The 12,324-nt window shown below is 32.5% G+C and overlaps 1 protein-coding gene across 1 annotated transcript in view; it reads left to right on the top strand.

Moving 5' to 3' along the window:
- SPAG16 (sperm associated antigen 16) overlaps positions 1-12,324 on the top strand; it is a 969,696-nt gene that overhangs the window by 453,601 nt on the left and 503,771 nt on the right. Inside the window, exon 11 of the mRNA XM_021702750.1 lies at positions 1,068-1,211. Coding sequence (XP_021558425.1) covers positions 1,068-1,211 — 144 coding nt within the window. The remainder of the gene's footprint in view (positions 1-1,067; positions 1,212-12,324) is intronic.

Here is a 12,324-nt window from a genome sequence, read left to right on the forward strand (position 1 = left end):
ATTGCAGAAGAAAGGAACAAGGCCATTCATAGAATGGACAGCAGGAAAAATGTGTAATTTTTATTTTTTAAGTCATTATTTGTTTTACTTCACTATATAGGCAAGTAAATGCATTATGTCTTTGATATGAGATGGCTATGTTGAAATTGAACAATTTGTTGGTAATATATAGGTTGGTATTTTAATAGATGCTTAACATTGGGCACATTTGTTCCTAATACATTGTAAAACATAGATGAAACTCTATATAAATAAGATTAAAGCATTGCCATAGATAAAATATCAGGCATTAACCTTGTAGACTCTTGATTTTAGAATGGTTTAACTCCAATATTGAAATAGCCACAATGATCATAGCCCAGTTCAAATAACACTGCTTAATGTGTTAATCATTAATTTTACATACTTCTTTCTCATTTCCCTCTATGCCTTTATAGAGTGGGAATTGCCCTGTGCATCCTGAATTCATTACCGTAATTTGTGTACTGTGCATTGACTGAAGCCAATTTAAGTGGCGTATTAGCTTAGAATTTGAGCTACTTCACTTTGTGTAGATAGTGGGCCATGGAGTTAATGTTTCATTTATAGTATTTGTTATAGAGCTATGATAATGTGGTTATGATTCACGATCTTTTCCTGGATAATGCCTGATTTAAGATACACTGTAGTCTGAAAAGAATCTTGATTTTCTATAATAAGCATGGCTACTGGTCCAAATATCCTAACACCAAATTATCATTGACATAAATTTTCCTCTGTAAAAAGAAAATCAGAATTATTGTTTTCAAGTCAGGATTAAGATATTCACCTAAACCAATCATCTTATTTTGCAAATGAGGAATCTGAGATCCAGTGACGTTTGTTGGATTGATGGTGATCAGAAACCTGTAAGCATTAGAGCTATAGCCAGGACACAGAACTTGGCTCTTCTGATTCCCAAGCCAACACTCTGCGAGCGATCCTGCCTTGCTGAGACGGGATAACCACTGTCATTTCATTTATTCAAAATGTGGAACCATTTGCTCTTATCTCCCCATAACGCTCTTTTCTTGTCTCTCCCTCTGCAGCATCATCATGCACCCCCGCAAAGACATCCTAGTCACCTGTGGGGAGGACCGCCTCTGGAAGTTGGTGGGGCTCCCCAAAGGCAACGTGCTTCTCACAGGATTTGGCCACACTGACTGGCTTTCCAACTGCTGCTTCCATCCCAGGTCAGTACACCCAACTCCCTGAACCTACCTACTCTTTCTAGGAATACACTTATTTACTCTGTTTTGTCACTCTACTGGCTTTTTTTTTTTAACCACTTTATTGAAGTATGAATGACATACAAAAAATTGTGCAAAGTTAATGCATGAAACTTGGTAAGTTTGAAGATAAGTATACATCCTTAAACCACCGCTACAACCTATGCCATAAACATACCTATCATCCCCAAAAGTTTCCTCCCACCCACATTATTATTATTATTTATTATAAAATACTTAATATAACAACTACCCTCTTAGAAATTTTTAAGTATACAATACAATATTATTGACTGTATGTTATATAATAGATCTCTAGGACTTAGTCATCTTGTATAATACTTTGCTGGCTTTGATGACACTTTTCTCTCTGGAACCCCAAACCCTCCACTGAATTTGGAGACATGTAGATAAATGCTTTTTTTGGCTTTCATTATATTGACTTTAGATTGACTGCTTTTGATATTTGGAACATTTGAAACACATTTAACAAAAGTAGTAAGTATCCCAGGACAAGCACTATTAATGTTCCTTGCACACACAAACTCTGACAAGGCCCATGGATTTCTAGTCAAGAATACATGCCAGTGTTTACTTTGCTTCTGTTAATCTTTCAGGTTTTCCTCTTAGAATTAAGTTATCTACCAAAAAGAATCAGAAGGCCGTGATCAATTTCTTTAAAAAATTTAATGACACTCAAGATATTAAAGAGAACAAAGCAAAAGTAAAAGCATCGAACCCTGTAATTGCAGAATTCACTATATTTGGCCAAGGGCACAGAAGTAAAGACATTGTTAAACACATAGATAATGTTACTTCTAGTGGCAGAAAGCTCTGCCCACACTTGTTCCTGGGGGCAACTCCTACCCCCAATCCTGATTGTATTCTCTTGTTTATCGTTACATTTAACATTTGTAAATGCTCTTGCATCTGGCTCTAACACTCTCTGATGTAGGTACTCTTGGAGACTCAGTTCTTGGTACAATTTCTAAATCATTCCATTGGGAAATTTTGTTCTTAGGAGAACTCTATTGATTTATTTTCATGTTTTCCCAAAATTCCCTTTCTTTTTAAACTATCTTTGTCTTATCAAATGCCAGTGAAATTAGATTGAAATAAAAATAAACTAAATTGTTCAGAAATTTGTGAGTTAATGAGAAAAGTGAGCTGATTTATTTTAATTTTTGAAATGCTCCTCAAAGTGTAATTTATTTTTGGTACTAGGTGTGTGAACCTAATTTTTAAACATTTCATATCTGGTATATAGATAAACAGATTCACGCCACTCCTCACCCCTTAGGAACATAAAGCCCGTCTTGCTAGCAGAGACAACGCAATTAGTAGTATAGTCTATCACTTTTGTAGCTGCTGGGCATGCTAACCAGATTTCCATAATACCCTGTTACCATGGCAGCCAGTGATTCAGAGATTTTCTCATTAGTGCTTGACCAGCACAAGGTCCTTTTAATAGATCTTCCTGTTTTCCCACTCAATTACTGAAATTAAAATGAGGTGAAATGCATCATTATTCACTCATAATATGAATTTACATTCAGTACTTTCTTTGGCAGAATTGTAGTAAAATGCAGCTACACTATTTTTTTTTTTCCTGGTGCATAGGGTAAAAATAATGAGAAACAAATACATTTAACCTTAAATGTTTTTAAGTGAGAGAGAGTGAATAGCAAATGTTCTTTTTGTAGAATTAATGAAAAATAATAAGTGATTATTAGAAACAACAAGAAAACAATCTCTTTTATATTTGGGATAGAAATCAATTCATAAAAAGTTTGTATTTGAAGCCTCAAAAAATTTTATAATGCGAATCAACACTGAAGGCCATATGCACATAATATATGTATAATATATGTATATAGTACATATACATATATAATGTATATGTTTTAAAATTTGTTGAAATTTATACCTTTTGAAATTCAGATTTGTGACATTTGATTTTTATTATGGTTTGGGTAATTTGATCAGTAAAAAAATAGTTTATTGTTGAAGGTAATATTTTTTCTATTTCTCTATATACCCATCTATAATTTAAAAAATTAAGCACAAAATAAATTTGATTCAAATAGGGTACTTCAATATTTAGTTGGATCTTTGACTAGTGAATGCAATTATAGTCTTTCTCAGAGCCCATCTGTGTGATCAGCTTGATTCTGCTCCCTTGGAAGAGGCTCAGAGTGGACACACTATATACTGACACATACCTGATCCCTGTGTTCTTCACATAGGATAAGAAACTTGTACATTTTCTTTATTTAATTTTTAATTGTAGTTCCTAGCTGCAACTAGGAACTGTAACTTATGTAACTTCCACTTGGATGTCTTCCTGATTACTAAGACATTCAGTGCAGTGTCTCTTCTTCCACAGTGACATAACCCAAATTTCCTTTGGGGGTCAATCCTATGTGATATGACAGTGGTATACCCTGACTTACCAAATTAGCCTTTGTTGTCCTATTTCTTTTGCCATAGTAGACCTCTTCAATGCATAAACAATAAAAACAACAGTCATAGTAATATTAATATCAGGCAAAGAAGGATTGACAGATGAAAAAATAAAATGAGAAGATGACTTCTCACTTGAGGATTTGGATAATACAATGTGGAAATATATAAAACAAAAGATCTGGTAAATATAGGAAGATTCTGACAAAACTATAGTCATCAGAGTCAAATATTATCTCAGTTTTTAATCTGTCAAGTAAACAAAATTACAATGAAACTAGAGGAAGTACTAAACCAGTAAGTGTATTTAGTAGTATATATTGAACTTTTTACTTTATGAAGAGAAAATATAGATTCTTTGAAATCATTTATTGTTGGTTTTTTTTTAAAAACATATAAATCTTACACCAAAAATTTAGTGTAAATAAGTTCTTCAGAATAGAAATTATACAATCTGTAATTTGTAAACAAGATTTAATAATAAAAGAAATCAATAACTAAAATAAAATAAAACCTTCATTATTAAAAAGTAAATAAATGAATATTGAGTCACAGAGGGACTGTAAACTGTTACTACCTAGTTGGTAAACAGTCACTACCACAATACTTACCAAATGTATGAGATGTAACCAAAGCTGTAGTCAGAGTAAAATTCATAGCTTTCAATGCTTTAGTATTGAACACACACCAAAAAAAAAAAAGAAAATAAATGAATTATATATTCAAATTAAAAAATACTACTGGTCAACAAAATGTAGAAAAGCAAAAGAATGAATAAATGAAAATAGAAATTAAATTAGAATAAAAAGTGTGAATATGTATTAATCTAAAAGATTTTTTGAGAAAAAATGGTAAAATAAGAAACTATAATAATATAAGTAGATACCTCAAAAAAACTACTGGAAAAATAAAAGTGAGGAAACAGAAATATAAACCTTAGTGATCTGGGAGGAGTTAAAGCCACAGAGATAAAATATAGGTACATTTTGTATATGTGTATATATACATGTTTGGAACTTTTGGTAAAATAATAATTTCTATAAAAGTAAACATTACCAACACTGAATCAATGGAATGTAAACCCAGAATAGATTAATAACAATGGAAAAAAAAAAAAACAGTTCTGGAAGTTCTACCTTGCATTCCCATGTTGAGAGTTCTATTTGTTGAGTTTTTAAAACTTTATTTTTAAAAAAATCAATTAATTTTAAGGTTCAAGAAATTGTAGACAAGGAAAATAAGGAAATTTTATTGGTTTTAAAAATATAGCAAATACATAACTCTAAACTGAACAAATGCAGTCCCCCCATAACTATAGGCCCATCTCACAATTATAGATGCAAAACTTTTAAAGAAAAAGTAGAAAATGGAATTCAGTCATATGTTTAAAAAAAAAGCAATATATAATGACCAAATAAGATTTATATTTGAAAAGTGTGGAAAACATAAGTGATTCAACTCGGGACATTTTAGTATAAGTCATAATAATAGATAAATATTGAAAAGTACTTTAAAACGGTTGGCTAAAAATCTAGCATCTGTACTTAAGGCACACATGTTTGCAAATAATGTTAAGCCTCATGTGTTGGAATTGGCAAGGAGAATAGATTTTGGAACAGCTGGGAAACTGAGAAAATCTGGTGGGTGAATGTAAAATCTGGATGCCATGGAGTTAGATCAGAAGAGGAATGGGTGCTTACAGGTAATAGGGCAAAGTGGGGAACATAAAACCAAACAGTCAAAAATACCTAAAATACCTAAAATCAACATAGGAGCAAGTCCTGTCCAGCCTCTCACGTATCTGTGCAAGCTTAGTTACTTGTTGGTGTTTATTCTCAATAAATGTTAGCCACATATTTTTCTTTCCTTTAATGATAATGATTATTTTTTATTAAAACAGTTTGAACACTGGCATTTTCTAACATATTTGTAACTCACAAAAGAAAATGTATATGGAAAACTTTTAATTATAAGCATTGGACCAATATTATACAGACTATATAACTGATGGCATTTAAAAACTTTTGTCACAAAGGGCCAGTCTCCCAAAGGCTGTATTGTTTCAAAATAATACTATATACACACTGATCATTACCATCAGTTGTTTACAGTAGAATTGATTTTGTTTGCATCTAAGTTTCTTAGTTCCTTAGCAGGATTTGTGTATCAAGACAATTTTTAGGAATGACATGGGTAACTAATCACTGGAGAACTGGCTATTATTACATATTTACCACTAGATGGCAATCATACATTGGTAAGGTAAAGCCCCCTTTGCATTTACAGGGTAGACTAAGGAACTAGCTGTGAAAGAGATTCATCAGCTACTGAAAATGGTGAATGAGTGGAGCAATGCAGAGGATGTGCATTGGCATTGCCTTTGCACTGTTGAAAGAGTGAAATGTACAATGCCACAAAGTAGAAACTAAGCATACTTTAGTGCAGGGTAGACGTCCGACTCTAAATCACTGACACATGCAATCAGCTTCAGATTGCCCATGTTAGAATCCTAGTTTCACCTTTGCTAGTCCTGTCAGTTTTCTCATCTGTGAAATGGGCATAATAATAATACCTACTTTGTAGGTTGATGATGAAGGCTAAATGGTATAGTATATTAAAAACACAAATACTATTGCCTGATGCATATATGCTCAATAAATTGTTATTTGTTATTCATTTCTTTCATGTATTTTGAGAACTTAGAGATAACTCAAAACTTTTTATAAAGCTGGTAGCCTTTAAACACAATGGGATGAGAAAGGAAGAGTATGTTGTGATGTCTGGGTCTCACCAAGCCCCATTAGAAAAACACTATCAAACCATATTTCATTTTGTCTGAAGTTCTTACCAAGTTAAACATCAAAATAGTTATAAATTTAAAAATAAACATAATGTGAAAAGATGTATGTATATCTACTCTTAGCTCTTAGAAAACATAAATGTTTTTTAAAACTTACACCAATAAACTTACCATATTTTGTTTTTAAAGAAGAGAGAAAGAATTCTTCATATTTCATATGTTTTTTAGGTTTCAGATTATGTTTTAGGATGAAAATTTCTTTTGACTAGAAACACCAAAAACAAAAGCTTTTTAAAATAGTTTTTTTTTTTTTTAGTTTGTTTTTTTGAGGAATGTAAAGCATATAGTGTTTGACCTATATCCACAGGCATTTTTTTATTATTGTTGGTCTATTTAGACTAGCTTTGGGCAACTGAAACACAGAATTGCATATCAATCTCCAGGTTAATATTAATAGATCAATAAAATACACACTATGCTACCTTAATAATATACTATTCACTCTTTTTCCAAACCAAGGAACTATACCAATGACAGTGAGGTAGTTTTGAGGCAAATACAATGTCCAGTTCTCTAATGCTTAGGGTTACATTTTCTTTTATATGCTCAGAGCTTATTACGTGGAACAGCATGTATCTTCCCAAATATCTCTATAAAATGAAAGTATTTGGGATTAGTGGTTTAAACAATTTCAGAGTGCTGCATTTTTTTCCTGAGTTCATTGCCTGAGGCAGAAATAGACCTGACAGCATCCTGTTAAACATAACTTCTACCCTTATAAGCTGATTTATGAATTGTGAATAAATAGGCCTCTACAAAATCCCTCATACTCTCTCTTCCCTGTACAAGCTATCTATTTGTGTATTTATATGATGCCTAAAACCATAGTGTGAAAGCTCCTTGACAAGTATATCATTTAGTTATTAAAAAAACAACAAAAAAAAAAACAAACAGAAGCATGAATAACCTTTTTTATTTGCTGGAAACATGGAGTCAAGAGTTCAAATTTCAAAGCATAATGAAGAAGTCAATGTACAATTTCCGTAAGATTGTAATGTCCTCCTTCTTCCTGAGCTTTAGAGGTAGATACTTTGATCATCTGGAAACCTCAGTAGATTTTTACCAAGATGATTTTGAGATATACCTGTTAAATGATAATGGTCTACTTTATATTCTTTGAAGAGGTATATATTATGCTTTCCTTCTTAATATAGTAAGTCATCTTTGTATGAAGGAGATAAGCTTTAGAAGTAATAGCACACTTACTTATTTTTTTTTTGTTTAATTTTAAAGTAATATGTGATCACCATAGAGAAAAATGTTAAGAAAATAAGTATTTGATGAAAACCTGACATTTAAAGTAATATGGAAAGTTTGAAAATCAGATTTCCTCCTCGCCAGGGTTTGTCATAGTTGCTGTTTGTTGTTGTTATTTGTGTTTCTTAGTGTCTTTCCTGAAATAATTCAATAAAGTATATATTCTTTGTTGTGTGTGGCCACAGAAGTCTGCTTATCTAGATAATGATTGGAAAGGTCCTGGTTAAATGCCTTGAATCAGTAAGTCATTGAGTCTTTGGCAAGGAGCTCTGTATGCATGTTGGGACACATCCTTAACACTGGGGAAGTTTACAGAATGCCTTAGCCTTTGCTTCCCACTTGCACAAGCCCTCAAGGTCAGCCAGAGGTGAGAGATTAGATTCTCCTCAAGTCTTTTCTAGGTTCTGATGCACCTCTCCAAATGCATGTATCCTTTGATATTCCTAGGAATATGGCAGTATTTCAAAGTGCCTATGGACATTTAATTCTTCTGTTTTTCTGTTTAAGAATTTTGGTCAACCTCTTGTTTGATTAACATTTACTGCTGCCTCTGGCAGATGCAATATTAAACACATACTGCTAATTGTTTGCTATAAATGCCCTGGCAAATAATCTATTCATACAGAGTAGGTTCTGATTCAGGTCAAATAAAAACAAGCTCTGCATATAGGTATTTCCAGGGGGCTTCTAGAAAGTACAAATAGTGACATTTATCTGAGAATGGGGCTTTGTGATCTTCAAACTTGTTCTGCACCTCTAGTTGCTGGAACCATGGCTGGTTTCATAGCCACCGTGATTGGGAGGCAGTTGATTTTCAAAGCTACTGCGGAGCTGGGGAGAGAGGAATGGGAATGGGGCAGTTTTTCTCCAATAAATGTTCCTTGGATGGGTGCAGACCTTTGGTTAAATTCTAAAAAAAAAAAAAAAAAATTGATTGTCACAATTTTTGCTGGTGTTCTCTCTGCTTTTATGGAGGAGGAAATTTTTGAAGGTTCTTATTCTGCCATTCTAGAAGTGCTTCCCCTTATGACTGGGCTTTGAGTGAAATTTATTCTCATGGTAATATTATTCAGAGAAAATTTGATATTTTACGGGTTCATGACAAATGAAGAATATTAGGCTTGGGGTTCTTTTGATAAGATGATCTCATTAATAATGAGTGGTATGTGTGCATGTATGTATGTGTATGTGACACTGGAAGGAACCCATCTTTTTGATACTTTGACTTCAGTCCACTGAAACTTATTTCAGAATTCCAGAATTAGAAAATAATACATTTGTGTTATTTTCTGCCACTGACTTTGAGGTACTATGTTATAGCACAGATAACAAAAAAACTAATACACAAGTCTTGCACTAGTATTGTTAAATTGATTCCTAAGTATTTTATTCATTTTGATGCTATTGTAAATAAAATTGCTTTCTTAATGTTCAGATTGTTAAGTGTTAAGGTCTAAAAATGCAGTTGATTTTAGTGTATTCATCTTGTTATCAATATGCAACCTCATTTATTAGTTTTAAAATTTTGGTAGAATTCTTTGCGTTTTCTATACATGTTATCTTCACATATTATCTGCAAAGATAATTTTCCTTTTCCAATATAGATGCCTTTTATTTATTTATTTTTCTTATCTGATTGTTCAGCTAAAACCTCCAGAACAATATTGAATAGACATAGCAAGAGCAGAGGTCCTTGTCTTATTGCTGATCTTAGGGGGAAAGTGTTCTGTCTTTTTACCATTAAGTGTGATGTTAACTGTGGATCTTTTGTGGATGCATTTATCAGGTTTAGGGCATTCCCTTTTATTCTCAATTCTGTGAGTGTGTTTATTGTGAGAGGGTATTGGGTTTTATTAAATAACTTTTCTGCAACTATTGAAATGATCATGTAGTCTTTATCTGACTGTTTTTTATTAACTGATTTTTGTTTGCTGAACCACTTTCCATTCCTTGAAAAAATGCTATTTGGTCATGATATGTAACCCTTTCACACGTTGCTGGATTCAGTTTGCTAGTATTTTGTTGAAGATATTTGCATCTACATTCATAACAGATAGAGGTTATAGTTTTCTCATGATGTCTTTGTCTGGTTTGGAAATCAGAACAATATTGGCCTCACAGAGTAAGTTGGGAAGCGTTCCCTCTCCCTGTATTTTTTGGAAGAGTTTGTGAAGGATTGGTATTAATTCTTTAAAGATTTGGCAAAATTTGTCAGTGAAGCCAGCTTGTCCTGAGCTTTTCTTTGTGGACGGGTTTTGAACACTAATTCAATTTGAGGAACTTGTCCATTTCATCTAGGTTATTGAATTTGTGCCACATTGTTGCCATATTTATTGCCATGTTGTTCATAGTTTCCCAAATAATCTTTTTAACTCTGTAATTTTGGTAGTAATGCCCTTTCTTTCATTCTTGATTGTAATGATTGTATTCTTTTCTCCTTTTTGTTGATCAGTCTAGCTAAAGATTTGTCAATTTTATTGCTCTTCTCAAAGAACCAACTTTTATTGTTGATTTCCTATATATTTTTCTCTATTTCCTCTGTTTCCACTCTAATATTTATTCTTTCCTTCTGCTCTATTTGGATTTCTTTTGTTCCTTTTCAGTTTCTTAATGTGGAAGTTTAGGTATCATTTGAGATCTTTATTCTTTTATAATGTACTATTTATATTTATGAATTACCTTCTAAGCAATGCTATGGGGACCATTTCATAAGTTTTAGTATGTTATGTTTTTGTTTTCATTCACAGAAAAGTATTTTCTCATTTTTCTTATAAAATTTCCTCTTTGAGCCATTGGCCCATTAGTAGTATGCTATTTGATTTCCACTTATTTGTGAATTTCCTAAATTTCCTTCTGTCATTGTTTTCTATTTTAATTCCATTGTAGTTAAAGAACATACTTTGTATGATTTAATTCCTTTAAATTTACTGAGGCTTTTTAAATTCACTAACATGTTATCCTGAAGAATGTTTGATGTGCATGTGGGAAGAATGTATATTCTGATTTTGCTGAGTAGAGTCTTCGATAGATGTCTGTTAGGTCTAATGGGCTTACACTGTTAAGTTTTATATTCCTCTGTTGCTCTTCTAATTATTCTATCATTAAAATTAAGGAATTGAAGTCCCCAAATGTTATTGTTGAATTGTCTATTTCTTCCATTAACTCTGTCACTTTTGCTTCATGTATTTTGGGTCTTGTATTAGTTTTTTTATTGTTGCTGCAACAAATTACCACAAACATAAAAATTCAACAAACATAACACAAACAACGCAAGTTTATCATATAGCTCTGGAGATCAGAAATCAGAAATGGGTCTCACTGGGCTTACCTGGATTGTAAAATGCTGCAGCCACATTGGAAAAACAGTGTGACGCTTCTTTAAAATGTTAAATATGCAATTACCTTATGACCAAGCACTTTCACTCATAGGTGTATACCCAAGAAAATTAAAAGCATATGTCCACACAAAAACTTCTATGCAAATGCTTATATAGCAGCATTATTCATGATAACCAAAAAATGGAAATAATCCAAATGCCCATCAACTGATGAACAGATAAAGAAAATGTGTTATATCCAGACAGTGGAATATTTTTTCAGCAATAAAAAGCTATGACGTACTGATACATGCTGCAACATGAATGAATGTTGAAAACATTATGAGTGCTTAGCAGGAACTGGGAAGAGGAAAGAATGAGGAGTAAACTAATGGATATGGGTTTTCTTTGGGGTGTGGTAGAAATATTCTCAGATGAGGACACCTGGGTGGCTCAGTTGGCTAAGCGCCTGCCTCCGGGGTTCAGGTCATGACCCCAGGGTCCTGGGATCAAGCCCCACGAAGGGGTTTCCTGCTCAGTGGGGAGTCTGCTTCTCCCTCTGCCTCTGCCCCTCTCCACTGCTTGTGCTCTCTCTCGCTCACTCTCTCTTGAATAAATAAATAAAATCATTAAAAAAAATTCTCAGATGAAATAGTGGTGATGGTTATACAACTCTGTAAATATAATTCAAACCATTGAATTTACCCTGTAAATTGGTGAATTTTATGATATATGAATTATATCTCAATAAAGCTCTATTTTAATTAAAAAAAACAATTATAGGTATATGTACAAATGACATTTATCAAAACCCTGACCTGGTGGTATGATAGGCAGATATAGAGTCACTTTTATTAAATTTTAAAGGGCTTAACATATATCCTTCTTAGAAAAGTTAATCATTTCTATTTAAAAAAATATTTTAATAAAAGTAATGCTACACATTTGGTAATTTTAAATTGATACTTAATATTTTGAACAACATTCCAGACATAGAATAAAAATGAAATAATTTTTGTGTACAATCCTCACCCAAACAGATGTCCAGTTTAATCTCTGCAATAAATACATACACACACACACACTCACAGACACACACACATGTTCTACCTTATGTATAAACTACGTTAGATATAGAACTACAGGTATATTAAATTAGAACATATATGTAATATTCTAT

Source organism: Neomonachus schauinslandi, chromosome 3 (genome assembly GCF_002201575.2).
Source record: "Neomonachus schauinslandi chromosome 3, ASM220157v2, whole genome shotgun sequence".
NCBI lineage: Eukaryota > Metazoa > Chordata > Mammalia > Carnivora > Phocidae > Neomonachus > Neomonachus schauinslandi.